The following is a 22,568-nucleotide window of genomic DNA, read 5'->3' on the forward strand; positions in this document are numbered from 1 at the left end:
TCTCAACAACACAAAAAAACATTTAATGATGTAGAGTTTCCACAAACCTTTAATTTGCACATTTGAAATGTGAAAAAGCTCACAGAATCTCCTATCTTTTGCAGTCAAAATAAACCTGGTCAGAGGTGATGGGAGTTTTTACTGAAATGATGGCATTCATCTTTCTTTTTACTCGGTACAAGTTTGTCCTTATTGGTTTCATGGCTTTGGTTGTCAATTTTGAGGACTCTTACAATTTGTTCTAGTCCTCCGGTAGAAAGAGCCAAACTGAATTGTTTTCTGGTCATCTGGTGAGCTGATATACAAGGTGATTTAAATTAACAACAATAAACCACCTGCTTGCATACAACAGCCCCTGAACCAGGACTGTGGACCACGGCTCTACATTTATCCATTCAGGCACATCCCCAGATGTTCATGTATCTTCAGTTACTACCACATATAACAGCAGGTTATCTTACCTAAGATACCTGGTGTAACGTTTAGGTGACATGATCATCTGCAGACACATTGTTCTGCCCCTAATTAAAACACACGCATCAACAAGTTACTCCTTTGGACTGTAGGCCTCTCTTACTGAAGATGTTTTGATTTGACTGTTGAAACTAATAACATTAAAGATGGCTGCATTCCATTTAGATGTCATGCAGTTTAGTTCCATTGCTATAGTATTGTGCGAGTGGGCTCACTGGAATGGGTTACTGGGTTACTTGCTGAAGATAAGGTGTCATTAGTGGAATGAGTTACATCTTTGCATTTCCTGCTAAGACAAGTCAAACAAAAGAAGAAAAAAGTATTGAATCCAGACTACATATGGGTTCTGAGCAGGTTTTTAGTATGTGGTGTGTTCACACTAGATATTCATTAATTTAAGTATACTCAAAGCAGACAGAATGTAAACTAAATACTGTACATTTTTAAGTGTGCTGATGATGGGAACTAGTCTCCCAAAATGCATTGCATAAGGAGGAACAGCTAAAACTGAAACATGCGCTGTGATTACATTTTAGGTGGTGGTGAAACAACTCCAAATGATAATCTTAGAAACAAAACACAGGTATTAAATCTCAGAAAAATATCTTTGATGTATCTTTGTGAAGTCTATTTGGCTTTTCAAAGCTGCAGTTTGATTGACATTTCACCACATTCGTATTGTGTAATTTCCTGTTGATATAAAATGGTACAGTGGGTTGATATTTCTTCACTGCTAAAACAGTTTGCTATGATGAGAAGTATTTACTACAGGTTTGGGACGCAGCTTTTGTCCATTTCAGGACCATGGGACTGGCACACTTGAATGCAACAAGCACTTGAATGGATGAAAAAGAGCTTTTAGCTATATCTCTGTACAATGCATCAGATTTCAAGTATGAAATGTGTTTTTATGACATGTTGTCACTGTCATAAAAACTTAAATAAAATAATGAAGCCAATTGTGATGCTATTAATTACTCCTGTCCTTTGCCTTCTGTCAAAATGTCCTCCAAGAAAAAGGCCTTTAGTGTTAGCAAATCTAAACGGTTCTCAACTGTTAATAACTTGGTTCTATGCATTGTGCTTTTGACGGGTTGGTTGCTTGTCCCCTTTCCCCCTACCGTCTCTGATATTATTTGAATAATCTTTATGCTTTTCTAAATAACACTAAATACAAGCAACAGCTGGGCAACAGACCAAATAAAGACTGCACTTCTCTGATTAATAATTTCACGCTGTGCGATTACTCTTCACCACCTGAAAGAGAGAAAACACAAACTGTCCTATTCATGCTCAGCAAGAAGAAACAACACTTTATTATGACATTTTATTTATTTTTATTAACCCAAGTAAATCAGCAACTTTAACAAGTGTTTACCCAACAACTGTTTTAATAATCTAAGATCCTCTCACATATAAACACAGACACAGACAGTGTCCTCAGGCGTAGTACTGAAGGTTGGCCTTCTTCTTGGCCTGGACCTCCAGGATTCCCTCCATGTAATCTTCATGGTTCAGCTCCGTGGCCCCACGCCGCAGGGCGATCATGCCGGCCTCCACACACACGGCTTTGCACTGGGCTCCGTTGAAGTCGTCGGTGCAGCGAGCCAGCTCCTCGTAGTTGACGTCAGGGCTGACGTTCATCTTGCGGGAGTGGATCTGCATGATGCGAGCTCTGGCCTCTTCGTTTGGCATCGGGAACTCAATCTTCCTGTCCAGACGACCTGAACGGAGCAGCGCAGGGTCCAGGATGTCCACTCTGTTGGTGGCGGCAATCACCTAGAAAACCAAAATTGATGTAGTTATACTGTTGTCATAATACTGTAACTTAATCCACAGTGGTGACTAAAAAGACAGACATAAAAAAAAAAAAGTCGGGGCTTAACTTTGTTCCAAGTAGAATCAACTTTTTAACTAAGTTGTTTTGAGTTTCTTTGTTTTGAGTTTCTTTGTACATCAAATACACTTTTTGATGTGTAGGTTGTGAAAACATCTAATGTGTGCCTATATTCCATATTTAAATGTTAACACAAGTTTGTTGTCTGAGTTTACACTAACCAGAGCAACAACTATGTCCGATATCTCCTAAAATGATGCTCTGAATGAAATATTCCTTCTTAAATTCTCAAGAATGACAATGCAAACAAACATATAAGGTGATGTAACTGGTTTTTTTTGGTGTCAGCATCTTTACCTTGACCTGCATGTTGGGCTGAAACCCGTCCAGCTGATTGAGCAGCTCCAGCATGGTCCTCTGCACCTCTCTGTCTCCCGCCTTCTCGCTGTCAAACCTCTTGGTCCCGATGGCGTCCAGCTCGTCGATGAAGATGATGGACGGGGCCTTCTCTTTGGCCAGAGCGAAGGCATCTCTCACCAGCTTGGCTCCATCTCCGATGAACATCTGGACCAGCTGTGGACCTGCCAGCTTCAGGAAAGTGGCCTTGGTCTGAGCGGCGCAGGCCCTGGCCAGGAGGGTCTTACCAGTTCCAGGTGGACCGTACATCAGGACTCCCTTGGGTGGCTGGATGCCGAGGTTCTCAAACTTCTCCTTGTGGTTCATGGGCAGCACGATGGCCTCCACCAGCTCCTGGATCTGCTTGTCCAGACCTCCGATGTCGCTGTACTGCTCCGTGGGGCGCTCGTCCACCTCCATGGCCTTGACTCTGGAGTCATACTCGGTGGGTAAGGTCTCCAGGATCAGGTAGGAGTCCTTGTTGACACCAACCAGGTCTCCGGGCTTCAGCTTCTCCGCGTCCACCAGCCCGATCACGGGCAGGAAGTAGGTCTGCCGGGTGGAGGTCTTAATGACGGCGCACTTGCCTTTCCTCTGGGAGTCCAGGTCCACGTTGGCCCCGTCCTCCTCCTGGTCGTTGGGGTCCACGTCCAGCAGCTCGATCACGTTGGACACCAGGTAGGGCAGCGTCTTGTTCACTTTGATCTTCTCCGTGTTTTCTTTGATCTTATCCTTCATGGCCTGCAGCTCGTGGGTCACGCGCAGCACCTCGCTCTTCATGATCTTGATCTCGCTGTCGAGGAGACGAGTCCTCTGGACGATCTCGTCCGTGGACATCTTCAACACTTCTTCTCCGATTCCATCCTCCACCTCGTCCCAAACTGACTTGTCACTCAGCGACGCCATCTTTGCTCAAACTGCGGTGACCTCTGACCCGGCGGAAGTTAAAGCTTCTTCTTCCGGAAGTGGCCGACGACGACGCCGCCGCTCACGAGCGCCGAAGCACAAGAACGCGGATCAAACAAACCTGCAGCTGAACGCGTTCGGGTCGCGTGCTGGTTCCGGACTGCGAGCGCGTGAGTCTTACGTCGGCGGGTAATGCACCGGGGTGCACGTGTAGGTGTCACAGTTACATGCAAACTCTGTTTTAAGCGCGCAGAGCAGCACGCAGGACGTCTGAGTGCACGTTAGCTTGTGTTGCTAACGTTAGCGCTGCTGCTAACTTCAGCTAGCCGAGGTGTTGATAAGTTTCACGTCGGACGCTGTGGGGACCTCCTGCTAGAAGATGCTTTGATGCTTTGGTATAGATATATTTGTCACCAGTATTTTGCACACTCTGCCTTTTTTTTTTTTTTTTTTTTTTTTAAATTGCACTCAATGCACCGGGCCGTAAATGAATGAGCCAGCTAGAGAAACGAGAATGAACGTGAGAGGAGCTAAATGTTGTGAATGTGTTCGCGCCACCGCTCGAGCTGCACAAATTAGGCTTCAGCTCATTTTGCACGTTCTTGTACTGTGATGGTGCACGGTGGATACTGGTGACCTAGTGTTCGTCTCTGTCCACCTTTTTTTTCCCAGTGACGACATAGCTGCCAGAGAGAAGACGCGAGGAGAGGGTGTTTCTGCAGAGTCCAGTCCACCCTGGTTGTCGGTGCTTCTCCCTCTCTGTTGTAGACTTCACACGCACAGCTTTGAGGCTCCTGCTGTGTGAAGTTACTTCCTGCTCTTTGTGGCAGTGAACTAACGTGAGCAGCTGAAGAGATGGAGCAGAACAACAGTGTGCCACCCTTCCAGGGGCAGGCCTCCCCTCAGGTAACACTGGTGTACCCACCCTCTGACATCCTGCAGCTTTTAGCACCCAGCAGTTCTGTCATATCATGTCGCATACAGGGAAGAGATTAAGTCTACAAGGTGAGCCACAATAGGGGGCTGCAAGCATAACCACGGCAGAGCTCCACATCTTTTACAAGTTTACAAAAAAAATGCAGATGCTTGCACCCTTAATAAAATCTATTTCCTGATATTGCCAATTCATTTGAAGGAATATTTGAAAATGGCAAGCAAACCTAACAATGTAGCTACAATGATTCAGAAACAGGTTTTTAAGTCTGCTCTCAATTTAGGGTCAGAGTGCTACTGTTACTCCCACAGGAAACATGGCTGTTTAGCATACATCTTGAACCTCCAAAATCTACCCATACACCAGTGGTATTTAGATACTCGTTAATAAGTGATGCAAAGTGAAAAATATTGTGTCAATGGAGATTTTTTTTAATTTTTTTCTTGCATTATGATCTGTTTAGTTTAGGTTAGTTTATTTGCACAATTGAAAAATATAATAAACATAACGTGGATAAATTATATTACAGTGCAGAAAGAGGCAGAAAGCCCACTGGGCTTATTTGAAGCCTCCACCTATATAATATTTAAAAAAAATCACAATACTGTCAGTATCATTTGCTTCTAATGTGGCTTTCCTGCTCAATCCCAAACTCATGTTTTTTGGTGTTGTGTCATTCGTGCAGGGGGGTGCCATGACCCCAGGCATGTCAATATTCAGTCCCATGATGCCATATGGCTCAGGCCTGACACCCCAGCCCGTCCAGAACACCAATAGTTTGTCTATACTGGAGGAACAGCAGAGGCAACAACAGCAGCAACAAGCACAGCAGGCAAACGCAGGTACAACACTCACTACTGCCATATCCTCTCCATCCTCTCTAAGCCTAGTGAGATCATAATGTCATCCCTAGAATTGGATCATCGGTTCATATTATAGAAACATACGTTCTTTGTTCTCCAGGCCTTCCTGGAACATCGGGGCAGACACCTCAGCTTTACCATTCCCAGACGGTCGCAGGCTCGACCACCACAGCGCTGCCAGGAAACACCCCGCACTACGGCACCCCGCTGACCCCCATGACCCCCGTCACACCGGCCACACCAGCCTCGGAGAGCTCTGGAATTGTACCACAGCTACAGTATGTTTCATATCCAATGGAAAGAATGGTCAAAGTATCAGTTTATTAAGCAACCTTAGTTGCCATAGGTTAAAACCAAAATTGAGCTCAAGGTGAATTAGAATTTATTGAGAGCCCGAAACATGAATATAGCTGACATTTCAGAATACGTCAGGTTGTCTTTTTTTTTTTTTATTTTTTTTTTTTTTATAAATATATATACTACTACCAAAGTTATAGACATTGCCATTATTTCCTCAAACTTGTGTTGGAGTTTCTGACTGAACAGTTTTCTTAGAAGTATTTTACTCAGTTCCTTTCTCTGATATTTTTGTTGTTACTCTACTTTTAGAAACATAGTATCTACTGTAAATCTGGGCTGTAAACTGGACTTGAAGACCATTGCCTTGAGAGCCAGGAATGCAGAGTACAACCCAAAGGTGAGACTGCAGTGCCAAATATTACTGTGATAATTTCTATGTTGCTCAATAGTGTGACTTTTTCTGTGGGTTTTTTTCCCCTGTTAATTTCAATCGGCTGCATTTCCCATAAATGTTGCCATAGTGACTTTATGGGTAATGCTAACTCTGCATTTGCCACCTCTGTTGTAGAGATGCAGGGAACTTCATCACGATATGTTTCCATTGAAAGATAAAATATCAAAATGAATGAATTACCAACCCTACTTGATATATATTTATGCTCAACATCTCATGCAACTGCATTTTTGTTGAAGCACTGCTGGCTGCAATTCCCTCTCTCTGTACTTTTTGTAGCGTTTTGCTGCGGTCATCATGAGAATACGAGAACCCAGGACCACAGCTCTCATCTTCAGCTCTGGAAAGATGGTCTGCACAGGAGCCAAGAGGTAAGAATACTGGTCATTTGCTAACCTTTAATGTGATCCCCTCCTCTCTTGAATACTAAATTTTCTTTTCCATGTTATCTGCCTCGCTTTCTCTCCAGTGAGGAGCAGTCGAGATTAGCTGCCAGAAAATACGCTCGTGTGGTGCAGAAGCTTGGTTTTCCTGCTAAGTTCCTGGACTTCAAGATTCAGAACATGGTGGGAAGCTGCGATGTGAAGTTCCCCATTCGTCTGGAAGGATTAGTCCTCACACATCAGCAGTTTAGCAGGTAATTTATTCATGATTTATTGTCCTGTGCAGCTAAAATCATGAATTTTTACTTCTTTGAAAGCACCAGCACATGATGGCTGCGTTGAGAATGTCACCTTTGTGGATGCTCAGTTGTGCCACAGAAGGAAAGGCTCGATGTAGTTTTATTCTCGTCCACATGTAGGACACTATAAAGAGAGTTAAGAGGATTTTTCTCCACTTAAAATTGATTTATTTCAATGATTGAGCTATATACCTTGATTGTAAGGATTGATATAAAATGATTTGTCTGTTTTCAGTTATGAACCGGAGCTGTTTCCAGGTCTGATTTACAGAATGATCAAACCTAGAATTGTCCTGCTCATCTTTGTCTCTGGGAAAGTTGTACTCACAGGTAAGACCCGATCCTCACCGCTAACGGTTTCACTTCATCAGTAGTTAGGATTAGAATTTAGCACAAAGTGTCCTTATCACAATCTTGTTGGAGGAGGAGTTAATGGAGGTTTAGTTTTCATGGACAGTTAAGACACATTTAGAAGTCATTTGTCTGCTTTGCTCCTTGGGAGACCCCCCCACTGTTCATATCAAACACATAGAGCTGTGCTAGTGCTGGATCAGTATTTTAGAGTTAAAAATAAGAATAAATCATTTTGATATGAATTCCTTCAATAGTTGTTAAAAGATAACCTTGACCAACTAAATTTCCTCATCTTTGTGCTCAGTAACAATAAAGACAGAAACAATTCCTTGTAATCAATGTATCCGCCAACCTCTTCAAAAAGATATAATCGTATTCCTTAAAAACGTACAAACTTTTAATTAGAAATGGAAAAGATAATCCAGAACACGGTGTAAATGGATATCATGATGTCTTCTGTCAATGTTATTGGCTTTGCTACTAAAACGCATTGTATTGATTTGTGTTGGTTTTGTTTTGAAGGTGCCAAGGTGAGAGCAGAGATCTACGAAGCGTTTGAAAACATCTATCCCATTCTGAAAGGCTTCCGCAAGACAACGTAGAAACTGCAGCTCTCTCTTTTACCTTTATCTCCCCAACACTGACTCTTTGTACTCTGAGCTTTTTTAAATTTAAAAGAATCATCAGCTATATGTTGACCTCTACAGAAGGACTGCTGTAAGGGCTGTACAGGGGTGTGAGTCATCAACAGTTTATTTTTTGTTTGTTTTTTTGCCTTGTTTTGATAAAACGCATGGCATATTTTCCACACAGACCTCTCCAGTTAAAAAAAACAACCTTTCTCAGTTTTTTGCTCTGTTATTTTAAGCTTTTTTGGTTCTGCACATCCCTGATTGTACATAAGATTGTAAAGAAATGTAAAAAGCGCTGATTCGAAGAGAAACAGTCTGACTGGGACTGTTTTAAGTTTTTATTTTAAGCCATTTTAAATAGTTTTGTACGTTGCATTTTTATAAATTGTCCACTCAGTCCACACATTATAACAAGACGTGTTTGGGTCTGTCAGCCCCACATTCCTCTTAACAGTGTTTTAAAGATTTTACTTTGAGTGACTGTTTATCTCAAACCAAAGCTGTCAGCTCTTAGGGAGTTTCATCTTTTATGTCTTTTACATTCAATCTGATCTTTGTTCAACTTGGTCCTAATTACGTTAATGCTTGAAGTGGATTTCCCTCTGCATTGATTTGGCATGAGGAATATAATCCAGTCTGTTAATCTGTAAGTGAAGGTGGAAGCTCTTAAAGAGTGGACAGAAGTCAAACTAAATGGATCCAAGTCCTGCTACTAAAGCAGTCATCAAGTTGTTGGTTAGTTCTTTGACATTTGTGACACTTGGTTTGGACTACATTTGTACTTATAAATCAACAAGAACTAAAACTGTTGATTTTTAAAGTAAACAATCTTGTCTTTTACTTATCTTAACATCTTGCATCTTACATTCAGGAGCACTAAAAGATGATGTCTGATTAAGTAAGCATTGTGTTGACATGTTTATGTATTGTTTGGAGATTTTAGCCCATTCAAAATCATATTTAAAGATTTTTTTTTTTTTTAAAGAATTATTTTTGTGCTAAGAAAAATGTGAATCTGTCCTGGTTGTTCATGCTGTGTGCTCAGCCACAGTTAAACATTTTGGCACTTTGTTTCATCACCTGTGTGTCTTCCACCTGACATCTGTATGGCAGCAGAAGAGAATAGGGATTAATCAATACTTTCCTCTGTGATTCTGAGTCAAGCAGCAGGAAAACCAGGAAGCCCTGTTACACATTTCAAGGCAATTGTTATGAAATTGTTAATGTGCTGCACTGTGCGTTAATAAATGTGTACATACAGGCTCCATTGTTAAAGCTGCTTCTTTTACTACAGTGAACTTTTGGTGACGTACTTGGAAACAGCATTTTTGTCCTCCGGTGAACACTGAGATGTTTGCTGTCCTAAGGTGTGTTTGCACCTCTTTACATATTGTCAAAATAATGTTTAACACTGTTTCAGATTGGTACGGATTTTCTAAATTTGCAATTTTTTTTTACAGTAATTGTTGTGCTGGTCCTGGACTAAATGCAGGTTTTACATGATTTTATCCAAACAAAAAATATCAATATCAGGTTCAATGTGAAGAGGAGTTAATGCCAGTGAACATCAGTTATTCACAGATAACTTAAACAGAAAGGATCTGTCCAATTAGAACTGCTGGTCATAGGATATTATCTACTTCGGACCATTTTCTGTAAACCCTTGAGATAGTTGTGTGTGTGAATATCCACATTGATCAGCAGTTTCTGAAATACTGAGACCAGGCCGCCTGGCAACAACAACCATACCAAGGTCATAGTCACTCAAAACACCATACTTCCCTGTTCTGGTGTGCATGTGTGTGTGCGTGCGCCACAGTGAACAAAGTTGAGTAATTGCTATTGCCTCTTTATGTTCACATACTTTACTAACTATTGTTTGGGAGCTTTGATGCAGCCATCCTCTTCTCATGGCGCCACCAGGAAGTAAACCGCTGTGGTTATGTGACCATTTAGACTTAACTTGCAACACTGCACAGATTTCATTTTGATAATTTATTTCAATATTTGCTGTAAAATGTATTGATAAATCATTCAGTAACATTTATAGCGCCTTTTTAGCTGGAAACTTTTTGTGACCAATGAGATTAAATGTTAAGATAATAAGTAAAATCTGAAGATATAATTGACTATTTTGCTAATATTTTAACATTTTCTGTCTCGAACCCACAGGAAAATGCTATTGAGCAGATGAATGCTTGTTCAGACACAGGCACGTGATATTTTATTTGTTTTGCTGACTATTTGCTTCAATAAACCTAATGTTTAAATTGTATGTAGCACTGAAAATGGACATAACCCACATAGGTCAGAAATACCACTGAGACATTGTTCTTTACAGACAGAATTTAAAAGTATAAACAGGAAATATTTGGAAGTGATTAGAAACTAGAACTTAAATTCCTGTCTAAACTTTTAATAGAACAATTAATACAGATGGTGAATTTCTGCCCTCCAAAAACATCTTCATTGTCCTTGATAGTCTTAGAAAGATGAAATTCCTCTCTCGGTCAGCTTAGTTACACACTGATCTGTTAGACGAGCAGCCACATATGTCCGTTCTATTAAATGGGGAGTGACATCACCACAATAGTGAAAACCAGTTCCCTCACTGCGGAGCTTTTAACGTGCATCGGTGTGTCCTGAACTCTGTCCAGCAGCAGGAGGACATTATGTGGGTTTGATCTGTGTGTGATCTGAGCTGAAGTCCTGTTTCCAGACGAACTCGGGGCAGTACTGGTCGTCATGGTTACAGCTGGTAGAGCAGGTGTAGACAGCCAGCGTGCCCCAGTCGATACTGGCTCCTGTCGAGTCCACACACAGACTGTTTAACAGCTGTGGCATCACCTAAAGACACACACACACACGATTATTACATGTATATGAAACATGCTTAGAAACTGACATAAACTGTCACACACACACAATCCAGCACTCTGCTTTGTTCAAACAAGGCTCAGGAACTTTTTCATCAGATTTTTTGCGTTTTTTATTCATACTTATTGCATGTTGGCACATTACCACCATGATATTATTTTAAGTTATTAAACCACAACATCAATGAGTAAATATCAAACATCATTTACTTGAGGTAGCACAACAAATGTTTTTATTCTTGCTCACAACGAACTGTGGAAAGAAACCTCTGGTCACTTCTTCAAGACAAACAGTTGTCCGAGGACAAACTTTTACAGGTCAACTTTGACTAAATCAACCAGTGCTATTGACAGTTCCTGCACCAAATGTTGGACATTTCTGAACATTTCCGCAACTAAAAGACAGGTCTTGTTCCACTTAGTGACTCCTATTAATAAAGGAAACCTTATCTTGGCTCGTTTGTCACCAAGGTGCACATGCACTTTATATACCTGGCTCAGAATAATAGCATGCTAACATTCAAGACTTTGGTGAGTAAGAATGAAAGCCAAGGGAAAAAGATAGAAGGAGAAGAAAGGGCTACCTGAAACTCAAAAGTCCTCTTGGCGCCACAGGTGCATGCTGGGATATCCTGGTCTAAAGGGATGTGCTGGGAAGAGACCCACAAGGGGGATCCCCCTCGACTGTAACGCACCACCTAAACGCAAACAAAAACACTGTGAGATACACTCAGAGGAAACTGTAGAAGATCTTTCTAACTTAACATCGTCAGTGTGAAGAGTGACTCCACTTGAGTGTCTTTATTAACGTCTTTTACATGTGAGGTTTTTAGTTAACCTGGTTCGGTTCTGGTGAGATCCTCTTTTTAAACCGCTGGAACACTTTGTTATCTTCAGTCTCGTGCGTAGCCATCTCCTCCAGGTCCGCCTCTGCAAGAGCTGAATAGAGAACAGTCAGTCAGAAGAGAAAGGAAACAATGATGTCAGTGAATGACTTCATGGGACCAAAATCGGTATAGTTATAAGACATAATTGAAGTCTTACTGTCTGCTGAAGAGGGACAATCTTCACCCCCTTTCTCTTCTTCTTCTTCTTCTTCTTCAGCCTCTTTTGTGTCTACTTTCTCCTCAGGTTCAGTGACCAACTCAGACTCAGGGAAGAGGAAGGTCGAAGTTGTGACAACGGTCACTTCTATAAAGACGGACAAAGAAACAGCAGAGACATTAAGTCTTCCTTGTGGCATGAATAGACAGAAACTCTAAAATCAAGCAGAAATTGGTACATCATAATAAAATACATTCTGTATACACACATTTTTAATTGAATGCATTACACACACCTTGACTGCCACACTCCCTCTTGTGTGCGTGTTTCCAGTGGAGGGTCTGGTGGTGTTTTCCACAGTAGCTCACAGTGTGACAGCGGGAGCAGGCTTTGTTGCCGGGACAACCACACACCCAGCACAGTTTGATTCCAGAGACGGGCAACACACTCTGGTCGGGTTCAGGATCGCTGGGGGGTTTATCCTCTGAGGAAAAGAAAGATGAATGCATCACAGCAAAGCTAAGTCACTGTTGAAATACATTTAAAAAATGATTAATGAGAAATTTAAATTAAAATCATTAAAAAAAGTTTGAGTTAGTACATGGCATCATATCTACCATACTGTATCAATAGTTGTATATCAGCTCACTTAACATATAGTATAAGTATTGATGAAATAAACCTCTCAACTCTGCCGTATTTATAGTAGGAGGTGACAAAGAATTATACTTTAGTGACGTCCTGGCAAAATACACCAACCTGGTGGAGGATTGTAGGGGTAGAACTCATTTCTCCTCGGTAGCTGGCTTCTGAAAACTAAAAAGGAAAGGAGGAGAGAACACAAGCTGTCAGAAAAGTTGACAAAATTATATTTATTAATAAAAGAAAGCGCCAGACAACAGATTTGATGTCTTAAATGTGGAGAGCAGAGGACGTGGGGAAGGGTGGAGAGTAATGGAGAGTAAAAGACTAAAGAGTCCTGTTACCATGTGTCAACAAACATCATGAATGACAAACATTAAAGAACCAATAATGGTTTCACCTTACCTTTCATACAGCGGCTGTCGTTGCATGTGTAGCACTCATGAGTTTTACAGCAGAACAGAAACAGCGTTCTGTGGAAACTTCTGTCCTGGCCAGAAATTGGTGCGTACACCTGCATAGAAGAAGGAAGAGGGGAACTTAGTACTTTATCTATTTTTTTTAAATGAATGGGGCTGAGATGTGCATAAAAGAGAGACGAATAGTTAGGGTTTACCTCTTACTTTGAGAGAAACTGTGTCCCTGAGGAATGTTTAAACATTTTTACACTTTTACTCCTGTAATGTGGTGATACGTTGCGTGTGATACTGTGTTTTCTATCTAGGTATATGAAGTTAAAATATTTTATTATGATGCTCCTGGTCTTGATTGTAGTATGGAAGCCCCTTTCTGCAACTGCGTTGAAAATAATAAAGATCCCATAAGTCATTATAATGAGAAACTTTCTCAAAATACTGACTTACTCTCTCATAATTATGACTAACTAACTCATTCTCATAATTATAAGATAGTTTATCATAACTATGAAACAGTAAGTCATAACATCTCATCATTATAAGATAGTAAGTGATTCTTTTTGATCATTTTTGATCATTTTCATCACAGTTGCGGAAATGGGCGATTGTGCTGTTTTAAACAATAAATAATAGAGAAGACAAATCAGACTCAAAGGATGACACTTTTAGGATAAGGCTCAGCTGAGAACAAGATATTCAACATATATATTTTCCAACAAGACTCCCGTCTCTCGCGTTTCTCTATGGGGGACATTTCCACAGTTTAAGCCGCTGTCTCCCTCCTCCGGGACACTGACCTGCAGCAGGAAGGCCATGGGCAGGCGGCATATCTCACACTCCAGCCCGGGCAGCGAGGGCGGGCCTGTCTGGCTGAGCCACGCCGGTTTCCCCCCGACTTTACTGGGGAACTGCGGGGACAGAAGCCGCCACGGCTCCGCGTCCTCCAGGAAGCCCAGATCTACCTCCGCCGAGGACAGGCCGGGACCGTCGGACATATCGGAGGACTTTATCGGCGTGTCAAAGGAACACGGTGAGATGAATAACTATCCAAAATAAACAGAGCTTTCGAAATTCCCACAACACATGAGCTGCGAGTGCAGTTTAGAAAAGAGTCCGTAAGGAAACACTGGCCATACGGTGTTTCGTTCCGCAAACCTCTATTAAAAACTATTACTCTCTATAAAGACTCACTTAGACTTAAATATTTGGGTTAGAGAAACACGGCATTTAGTAACTTACCTGTAACTCTGAGACCCATAAAAAGCCAACACCAGACAATCAGTTTTCCTCCACTGAAGGTAAAATCCCCATGTCTCCCAGTGTCTCCCAGTGTCTTCCAGCTCTCTCGTGTTTATTCCCACCCTGTCCACTAGGTGGCGCTGGTGCGCTTCTGTCAGTAGTCTGATAAAAAGTTTGACATGAGTCAAAACTAATTACTTCTCACTTTGTAGGAGAAAAGAAGCGCTCAGTTCGATAGCAGTGGTGGAAAGTAAGTACATTTTCTCTAAAGTAATATGTTTTATTGAATATTTCCATATTACAATACATTTTACTGCCCTTTAGAAAGACATATTGCACTTTTTACTCCACTTTATTTATTTGTATTGCAGTTAAGGACTTTTTATTATTATTATTATTATTATTATTATTATTATTATTATTATTATTATTATTATTATTATCACACACACACACACACTCACTCTCACACACACACACACACACACACACACACACACACACACACACACACACACACACACACACACACACACACACACACGCACGGTGTGATGTCATCTGAAGGGGAGTTTGGGACGGGTCTCTGTCTGTCCGACAGACCGGACACAGACTGTAACAGACGGCCAACCTTAATTTAATCCCCGCTCTTTTATCTTGATTACATTTCAGTCAACCATGAAGACAGCGACGGACAACAGGTCAGTGTTTGGGGCAGAGTAGAAGTTCAAACTTTTTTTGTGATTTAATTATGCAAACTAAAAGGACGCGGACCGCAGCGACACCGAGCAGCCGCTCCGCAGCCCGTCACATGTGAAGGACCGATGGACGATGTGAACGCTGGCCCGAACCGGGACTGAGTCTCCTGCCCGGGTCTCCTCGGGCTACATGTCACCCTCCTCTCCGTACCAGATGCCTCTGCGGGGCGACGGGGGCTACAAGTCGGCACCGGTGTCCCCTGCTCCGCCTGTCCCACCGCGGAGGGTCAGGGGCTCCGGCCGGACGCGGCGGTCCGGAGCCCAGGCGGCGGGGTCCGGAGCAGCGGAGAGGCGGGTGAAGTGCGTGCTGGTGGGAGACGGAGCTGTGGGGAAAACCAGCCTGGTGGTGAGCTACACCACCAATGGGTATCCGACCGAGTACGTCCCCACGGCGTTTGACAACTTCTCAGGTGGGGGATCTACTTTATTGTATATTTCTGTACTTTGTTATTGTTTTCTTTTTGTTTTGACCTGCAGAAGGACTACAGATGTGGATTAGTTTAAAGCAGAAAACGGTGACTGTTGTGTTTGAACTTTAGATATATGGTCCCTTCTGAATCCAGAGACACTTGTTTGTGGACCAATTGACTTTCAAAAAATCCAATATAATTTAAAGTTCAGTTCTTGTGAGTTGTATAGCTTATTTCAACCATTTTGAAGTTGTGACTTGAAATTGTTTTGATATTTGACTTTTTTTAATGACTTAAGCAGATGCTCAGTTATCACATATAATAGATTCATATTCTGTAGATTGACCAATCAATTTATTGACTAATCTTTCCTTAATGTTTTCACTTTAAAGTAGTTGAATAGTTTCCAGCTGGTGCCATCAGATTGTGATTGTTGTAAGAAAGGAATCGTGTTTTTGAGTGAATATTTAACCTATTTAAACTACTATGTCACTTTCTTGTGTGTGTTTGTGTGTGTGTGTGTGTGTGTGTGTGTGTGTGTGTGTGTGTGTGTGTGTGTGTGTGTGTGTGTGTGTGTGTGTGTGTGTGTGTGTGTGTGTAGCGGTGGTATCAGTGGACGGTCAGCCAGTCAAACTACAACTCTGTGACACAGCCGGGCAGGTCAGTGATCTCCACACAAACACACACACAGCATTTACACTCAGAGGGGGAGAGAGAGCTGCAGCATTTCCTGTTGTTGTTTTATTTGTGTCTGAAACAATGCCTCTAACCAGAGGAAGTGATGGATAGGGAACCATCCTCTTTCTTTCTTTCTTTATGGGATGAGAAGTCTACTGACAAACTGATTTTTTTTGTTTTTCTATGTTATAATTGACAGTGTAGAGCTACACAGGAAACATGGAAAGAGAAAGACAAGCTTCAGTTGGAAATTAAAAAAGTATCTCAGTTAGAATTGGTGTTAGTTTTGCTGGACTCAGTCTCTGTTCAGGAAATTCTCTGGTTGGTCTTTCCTAGTGAAAATGATCTGGCACACAGGAAGTGAAGCATTTTACATCCCTGTTTATAACAGAAGCAGCTGTTATCTGATATAAATACCAGGAAAACTGTCTTCTCAGAATGAGCTTCACTGGTTAGACACAGAGCTAATGTTTACCTTGAAACAAGTAATAGTAATCTGATACAACGAAAACAATAATTAGAAAATGATTTAGTTAAAGAATCAGCACTTCTTATAGAAACACTCAAAAGCTGCTTTTTTTGTATCAGTAGGTTTTCAGATATGATGGCAGAATAAATGGGAGGATCACAAGCAGAGGAAGGAGAGAGTCAGAGATGAAGAAGGGAGGAGAAACTAGACTTATCTCATAGTTTATTATCTGTAATTAAAACAGATCACACAGTAGCACCAGTAATTGTGTCATGATGATTGGCAGGATGTTGTAGATTGCTGTTTATGCTGCACCAGTAAAACTTTATTGTCCAAATACTCCTAAAATCACTATTGTGCTGATTTAAGAAATCCCTTCATCCTCAACACCTTTCTCTCTCTCTCTCTTTCTCTCTCTCTCTCTCTCTCTCTCTCTCTCACTCTCTCTCTCTCTTGATCTTCCCAGGATGAGTTCGACAAGCTGCGGCCTCTGTGCTACACCAGTGCGGATGTGTTCCTGCTGTGCTTCAGCGTCGTCAGTCCTGCCTCCTTCCAAAACGTTCCTGAGAAGTGGATTCCAGAGATCCGGAGACACGCACCCTGCGCTCCCCTCGTCCTCGTTGGGACGCAGTGTGACCTCCGAGAAGATGTCAAGGTGGAGTACAATCTGCTTTAAGTCAGAAACAAAATAACCACCTTAATTCTGACAAATGTGAAACAAATACCTACTAGCATTAAATAGAGGCTACACGTCTTTATGAGCAGAATGACAATTTTACCACTGAATTACATTACCTAAACAGGCCTTTGTCTGTTATCATCAACAGCTGTGCTTTTCCTATTTAATAAGAAAATTATAATCTAAAATATACAAAAACCATTGTAGGATTCTTACCAAGTGCTCAAAATTACAAGAATTGTATTGATGGAAGAACACAGATAATAAATCAGCAGAAACAATATCTACAAATGTATATTAACATTTTCTCTTTAGGTTCTCATTGACCTGGCTAAGTACCGGGAGCGACCCGTGGACCCAGCAGATGCCCGCGACTGTGCGATGGAGATTGGAGCTGTGTCCTACATGGAGTGCTCTTCCCTGACCCAAAAGAATTTGAAAGAAGTGTTTGACACGGCCATACTGGCCAGCCTGCAGAACTACAGCTCCCATAAGCACCCGAGAGGGAAACAGAAACGAAGAAAAAAGCAAAGGCAGACACCGGACAAGATGAAGAGTCTGTCCAAGTCATGGTGGAAGAGGTACTGCTGTGTGGCCTAGAGCATTTTGGGTCCAAGACTCTGATCCTCTGTTGACTTCAGCTGGGTTTGGGTTCTGCCTGGACAAGCTTTCAGTTTGAGTTTCTGTCTGATGGAGCCTGATGTTGAGCAGGACCTTGACTGGACCGTTGCTGGGAACCAAAGTAAGACTGTCATGGATCTACAATTTTTTACTTTTTGTTTTTATTTGAAGAGGGGTTTTAGTCTTATCATAAAAGAGATTAACAACCGAGCCCAGCCTGGTTCTAACAAAACCTGCTCTAATGACATAGCTTGTTTCTAACCTGGTTTCAACCTGGTGCCTCCAGTAAGATCCCTCTGAAGGAGAAGGTGATCCAACCTCTCCTGGAATTTAACTGGTATGTACTGGGACTAGCAGGAGACCCTTTCCATGTCATAGTGGAAAGGACAATGTTGCTTATGAGTAGACCGGTCCAGATTTGAACAACAAAAAGTATTGTCTGTGGTTAACTCATATAATGGAATAGTGTTTAGTCTGGTGATCTCGTAATAACCGTCGCGACCTGGTATGGATTTATGTCTGCTTTATGTATGTATGCTTGTCCCATAGCCTGGAACTGAGCTTGACTCTCTGAAACTGCATCTTAACCTCCTCTGTCTAACGTGTTTCCTACACTCATGATTAGAAACAACTGCTGACTGAAGCGTCTTTCTGATCAGAATTTGTCCTTATTCACATTATTGACATGAAAAGAAGAAGTAATTCAGTATTTTCTGACATGATCGCCATGATCAGTCAACAAATCCAGCACAGGTTGATTTTAGAAACTTCTTGTTATGGCTGGGACCATTGTTGCTCTGATGACAGACTTTATTAAGCAGCTAATCATTGGTCATATGCTCAGTTTAACAAGGTGCATCCTATAAACCTGATCTGAAACCTGAATCATGGTTTACCTTTTATTTTAGTCTCGGTCTGAACATTTCATGGAATAATGTCCGGCTTAGTTTAAGTGCGTTTTTCTTCACGTCCCACTGTTGAATACCAAACATTCACCAAATGTATTAACTCTCTGCTGAATGAAGCCAGACAGGGAATACGTTTGGTGAGTCTGAGGTGTAAGGCGCATATTGTATCTTATTTGAAAAGAACTAATGCTGATATCTTTATCCCCATGAGGGTAAAATAAGGTCATTCATCGTCCTCATCTATCATACATAAGTATTAAAGGACTCAACAGTCTGCGCCTTATGTATGTGGTTTGGTTAAACAAAAATATGTGAACTCTGGTGGTGGTGGACTGTGGACTGGCTAGCACTTGACCTTAAGAAGGACATTTTGTAATTTAATTGATTTTCTTCTCTTCATCATGATCATATTGTTCCACAAGCCGCAGCTTTGCTCAGTATGACAAGTGACTTCTGCCAAACAGCCGCCAGTAAGTTACGGGACACTTAGCAGCCTTACTGTAAGTGTGAGCACTTAACAGAATTAGATCAAACAAGTGCTCTTTGCATGTGTTTGAATTTACAAAATGGAGTCAGATGTTTATTTCTGCAGCTCTGTAGCCAGAAAATACATTTAGCTTTTCAATGCAATTATGTATCTAAGTTTGAATTATGTACATATTCAGTGAACTCTGTTCTTAGTAGTTATGAGCTATAGTTAGATTTATCATTTTTGTTGCTCTGCGTTTGTTCCTTTTACCCCAAATATGCCAATTATTATAACAGATGTAACCATTGATCAATTCTATAATACTGCTATAATACTAGACATCCTATTTGTCCCTCCTATGTCTTGTGTGCTCTGTTAGTTTTGCAGCCTCTTTTATCTCCAGTAGATTAAGTTCATATGTTGTAAAGCAGAAATAAAAAGGCAAACTAAAACGCAAAATGTGTGGATGTCAAACAGTCAGCTGCCACACCTTCCTTTGTACATTGTAGATTCTAAAACAAGAACAAAACCCAATAATCTACAACTAGTTCTCCACCGCGCCTTCATCAGAATGGGTCTTTGTAGTAGAGCCACTGCAGCAGAAAGGAAAAGGGTTCAACCCAGTTGAAGTCTGCAATGGATTCAAGGCAGATCTGCCATTTTTCTAATGTGTATCATGAGCACAGAAAATAATTTTCACACATTGACAAATGTGTGGTTCAAAGTCACTTCTCTACTGGTGCTAAATGGAGTGATCTGTGATGTGCCTTGAAATTCAACAAAGAATAAGTCCTTTTAAATTTAACTGCACTGAGAACAAAACATGTTAAAATTGAAAAGAAAATCACAGTTTGGCGTTTATGCAGGGTTTTCAGTCTAGTTATTGCAAACTGAGATGAGACTGCCAGAAGATGCACAATCATAGTAGAGGATTTTTATGATAAAAGTATGTGGAATACTAAGTCACCCAAGCACAATTGAAGCTTGAAATTGGCACCAAAGTTTGATTTTTAACAGACTTTTCTTTAAAAGATGTCCTTATGATTTTACCACAAGTTGTGTACTTATGCATACAGTGTTGTTTTCTCTGAGAGAACTAAGAACTTTATCTAAAATGTATCTGAAATCCAAATTTTGATTTTAGGCCTGAGAGTAAAACTAAGACTCCAGATTTTCAGAAAATGCTCTACTGGAGCTGTTTGGTAGATTTCTGCTGCAGACGATACAACTGCGACTGAATGGGTTCACTGTGTCTCGATGTTTTACTCATGATAGCAAATGCATTGTTTCTTGCTATGGGGAAAAAAATGCATAATAAGTTGCTTGTCTTTCTGTTTGTGTGCATTCTTGGCTGATGGTGGATTTAAGTAGGGTAAAGGTCACACAGACCCTTATGACAGCTTGCATTTCCTCTGTCAGGTCTGATCCGTTTTACCTACGTACATGTATGATTTATAGAGAGCACATGAGTTTCTCTTCACAGTGGGTGTGTTTGCATACAGCATGTGATTTGGGCCTGTTTTAATACAGAGAAAAATATAAAACCTGCTGTTTTGTGTTAGTTTATTCCTGTTTAAATAAATGAAAACAACATAAATGATGAAAACAATAACCTGCATGTTTCTGACAAAGACTTGAGGATGACTCCATCTTTGCTTGGTTCTCCTCTAACTCCTGGTAAATTAAGCGTATGCTATAATCATTGAAAGTGAGCCCCTGCCGTCTCCTCCTGCATCAAGTGATTATTAGTTTCATAGTAACACAAGTAGAGAGAGGGCATTCGTTTTTTAACTGAAGTTAGCGAAAGCTTCTGGCCGTACCAGACCAAGTAATGCTGGAGCAGTGGAAACATTGTGCTTTTCTTTTCTTATGAATTCAACTTTTCATGTGTAAGGCTAAGGTTGTGCTATTTCCTTATTTCAAAAATGACAAAGTTTCGCTTTAGTGTTTTAACTGCTTGTCAAGACCCAGCCGAGGCTGGTTGATCCACGGTGGTGTGTGTGTCGACAGATGAACGGCTTTGTTATGTTGAACAGATGGGTCTCTGAAAGTGAACTGTTGTGTTTTAAGAGAGTCAGAGGAGAGACATTAAGGGTGACTGTCCACACTATGTAGACAGAGTGGTGTGCTGCAAAGTCTGTGTTTTGTTGAAGGTTAGACAGAAATGTTCATGCTCTGTTTTTGGGACAGGTGCAAAGTCTGGATGTGGATTGGAAAATATGAGTATGACTGTAATGGCTGACTTAAGCTATTGTGAATAATTTGGTGTTGGAATTTACAAACCATATACAAAATGAAACAGTGTCTGTATGTGAATGACCTCGGATAACTGGAAGAAAATCATTTTTTAATAGACTTTACTTGACACTAAATTCACATATAATCCAGTGAGTTTAAACCAAAGCTGACAGCCTGGGGAAACAGACAGAATGGTTCATTCTTGAGATTTCCTTGTTTTATTGAAGTTGATACCCCCTAAAGCACACCTGAGCTTACTCTCATGGGCCACCAGCTGAGAGCTTCTCACCCCACTCAGCCTGTGTGAAAAACACTTTTTTCCTGCATGTAAAAACATTGCAACAGAGCGCACGCTGCTGCAATCTGCTCACACTGAATTCTGTTTGACCGAGGACGTCAGTCAAAATGAGCGTGTTTGTACAGAAGTTTTATACCCTGAGAAATAAAGAATATTTGGTATAACACATGCTGTGTTTTGTTGATTTTGAGGCTTGGCACTCATCTGTGGGACTGGAAATGTGTGTGTGATTAAATACAACTCCCTGTGAGAGCCCACATGCTGAATATGAGAATTTAGTTTTTTGTTTTTCGATAAAGAGTTTGTTTGTATCATTTATGTCTCTTCACAAACACCATTTAAAAATTTTTAACGGAAAGAGACTTTAAAATAACAGTAGCAGATAAAAGTACATGAAACAGGCCCTCAACTCTCTTTTTTTAGGGACGTCGTGAACTTTGAACTTGTTTTTTTCCGTTGTTGTGGCTGAAGTAATGTTTTGGAATTTCACTCTCCACTTTCTTGATAACCAATTCCAACGACAAGGTTGTGCTCAGCTGAAGCACATCAAAAGAGAGGGGATAAGATGGGAGCGATGTTTTGGGGCATGGACAAACAACCATACTACCACACACACACACACACACACACACACACACACACACACACACACACACACACACACACACACACACACACACACACACACACACACACACGCACACAAACAACACACACAGACGCCCACAGAAAGTCAGCCAACTTCAGACGGGATCATTGTAAACAGACTCTACAAACAGCTTCCAGGCCCTCATGGTTATGCAAGAGCTTTATTTTGAAGGCTGTCATGTGACATTTGGTTAGTGGCATGTCTCTGTTCTTGGAGGCAGTGTGTGTGTTCGGGGGTCATGCCCTGACTTAAATCTGTCTGGGAAACAAACTGCTTTGCTCTACCTGACAACACAGAGTTAATACATAATGAGAAGGCCGACTTTGTTCTAGTTACATCAGC

At 41.2% G+C, this 22,568-nt stretch overlaps 4 protein-coding genes across 7 annotated transcripts; 2 read left to right on the top strand and 2 right to left on the bottom strand.

Moving 5' to 3' along the window:
- Window positions 1–1,799: 1,799 nt before the first annotated feature.
- psmc3 (proteasome 26S subunit, ATPase 3) lies at window positions 1,800–3,652 on the bottom strand. Its single transcript, XM_054610060.1, has 2 exons — window positions 2,669–3,652; window positions 1,800–2,253 (listed from the first exon to the last, which is right to left on the bottom strand). The coding sequence occupies exons 1-2, from the start codon at window positions 3,611–3,613 to the stop codon at window positions 1,915–1,917; spliced, it is 1,284 nt and encodes a 427-aa protein (XP_054466035.1). The 5' UTR covers window positions 3,614–3,652; the 3' UTR covers window positions 1,800–1,914.
- Window positions 3,653–3,694: 42 nt separating this feature from the next.
- tbp (TATA box binding protein) lies at window positions 3,695–9,089 on the top strand. Of its 2 annotated transcripts, none has more exons than XM_054610061.1 (9): window positions 3,695–3,783; window positions 4,286–4,519; window positions 5,233–5,389; window positions 5,511–5,688; window positions 6,020–6,107; window positions 6,444–6,535; window positions 6,634–6,801; window positions 7,082–7,176; window positions 7,723–9,089. In XM_054610061.1, exons 2-9 carry the CDS (start codon window positions 4,469–4,471, stop codon window positions 7,800–7,802), a joined length of 909 nt encoding a protein of 302 aa, XP_054466036.1. In that variant the 5' UTR covers window positions 3,695–3,783; window positions 4,286–4,468; the 3' UTR covers window positions 7,803–9,089. The 2 variants fall into 2 exon arrangements, with proteins under 2 accessions (XP_054466036.1, XP_054466038.1); XM_054610063.1 differs by lacking the exon at window positions 3,695–3,783 and adding an exon at window positions 3,839–4,008.
- Window positions 9,090–9,860: 771 nt separating this feature from the next.
- On the bottom strand, window positions 9,861–14,140 carry pdcd2 (programmed cell death 2). 2 transcript variants are annotated; one of them, XM_054615515.1, is made up of 9 exons: window positions 14,050–14,140; window positions 13,608–13,814; window positions 12,800–12,908; window positions 12,512–12,568; window positions 12,048–12,236; window positions 11,753–11,899; window positions 11,547–11,647; window positions 11,293–11,406; window positions 9,861–10,679 (listed from the first exon to the last, which is right to left on the bottom strand). In XM_054615515.1, exons 2-9 carry the CDS (start codon window positions 13,803–13,805, stop codon window positions 10,503–10,505), a joined length of 1,092 nt encoding a protein of 363 aa, XP_054471490.1. In that variant the 5' UTR covers window positions 13,806–13,814; window positions 14,050–14,140; the 3' UTR covers window positions 9,861–10,502. The 2 variants fall into 2 exon arrangements, with proteins under 2 accessions (XP_054471490.1, XP_054471481.1); XM_054615506.1 differs by having other exon boundaries at window positions 13,608–13,853; window positions 14,050–14,106.
- A 122-nt stretch (window positions 14,141–14,262) lies between these two features.
- rhoua (ras homolog family member Ua) lies at window positions 14,263–21,738 on the top strand. 2 transcript variants are annotated; one of them, XM_054607471.1, is made up of 5 exons: window positions 14,263–14,299; window positions 14,722–15,217; window positions 15,819–15,877; window positions 16,831–17,019; window positions 17,359–21,738. In XM_054607471.1, the coding sequence occupies exons 2-5, from the start codon at window positions 14,938–14,940 to the stop codon at window positions 17,641–17,643; spliced, it is 813 nt and encodes a 270-aa protein (XP_054463446.1). In that variant the 5' UTR covers window positions 14,263–14,299; window positions 14,722–14,937; the 3' UTR covers window positions 17,644–21,738. The 2 variants fall into 2 exon arrangements, with proteins under 2 accessions (XP_054463446.1, XP_054463438.1); XM_054607463.1 differs by lacking the exon at window positions 14,263–14,299 and having other exon boundaries at window positions 14,637–15,217.
- Window positions 21,739–22,568: the final 830 nt, after the last annotated feature.

The sequence above is a fragment of the Anoplopoma fimbria genome, chromosome 2, assembly GCF_027596085.1.
Source record: "Anoplopoma fimbria isolate UVic2021 breed Golden Eagle Sablefish chromosome 2, Afim_UVic_2022, whole genome shotgun sequence".
Taxonomy (NCBI): domain Eukaryota; kingdom Metazoa; phylum Chordata; class Actinopteri; order Perciformes; family Anoplopomatidae; genus Anoplopoma; species Anoplopoma fimbria.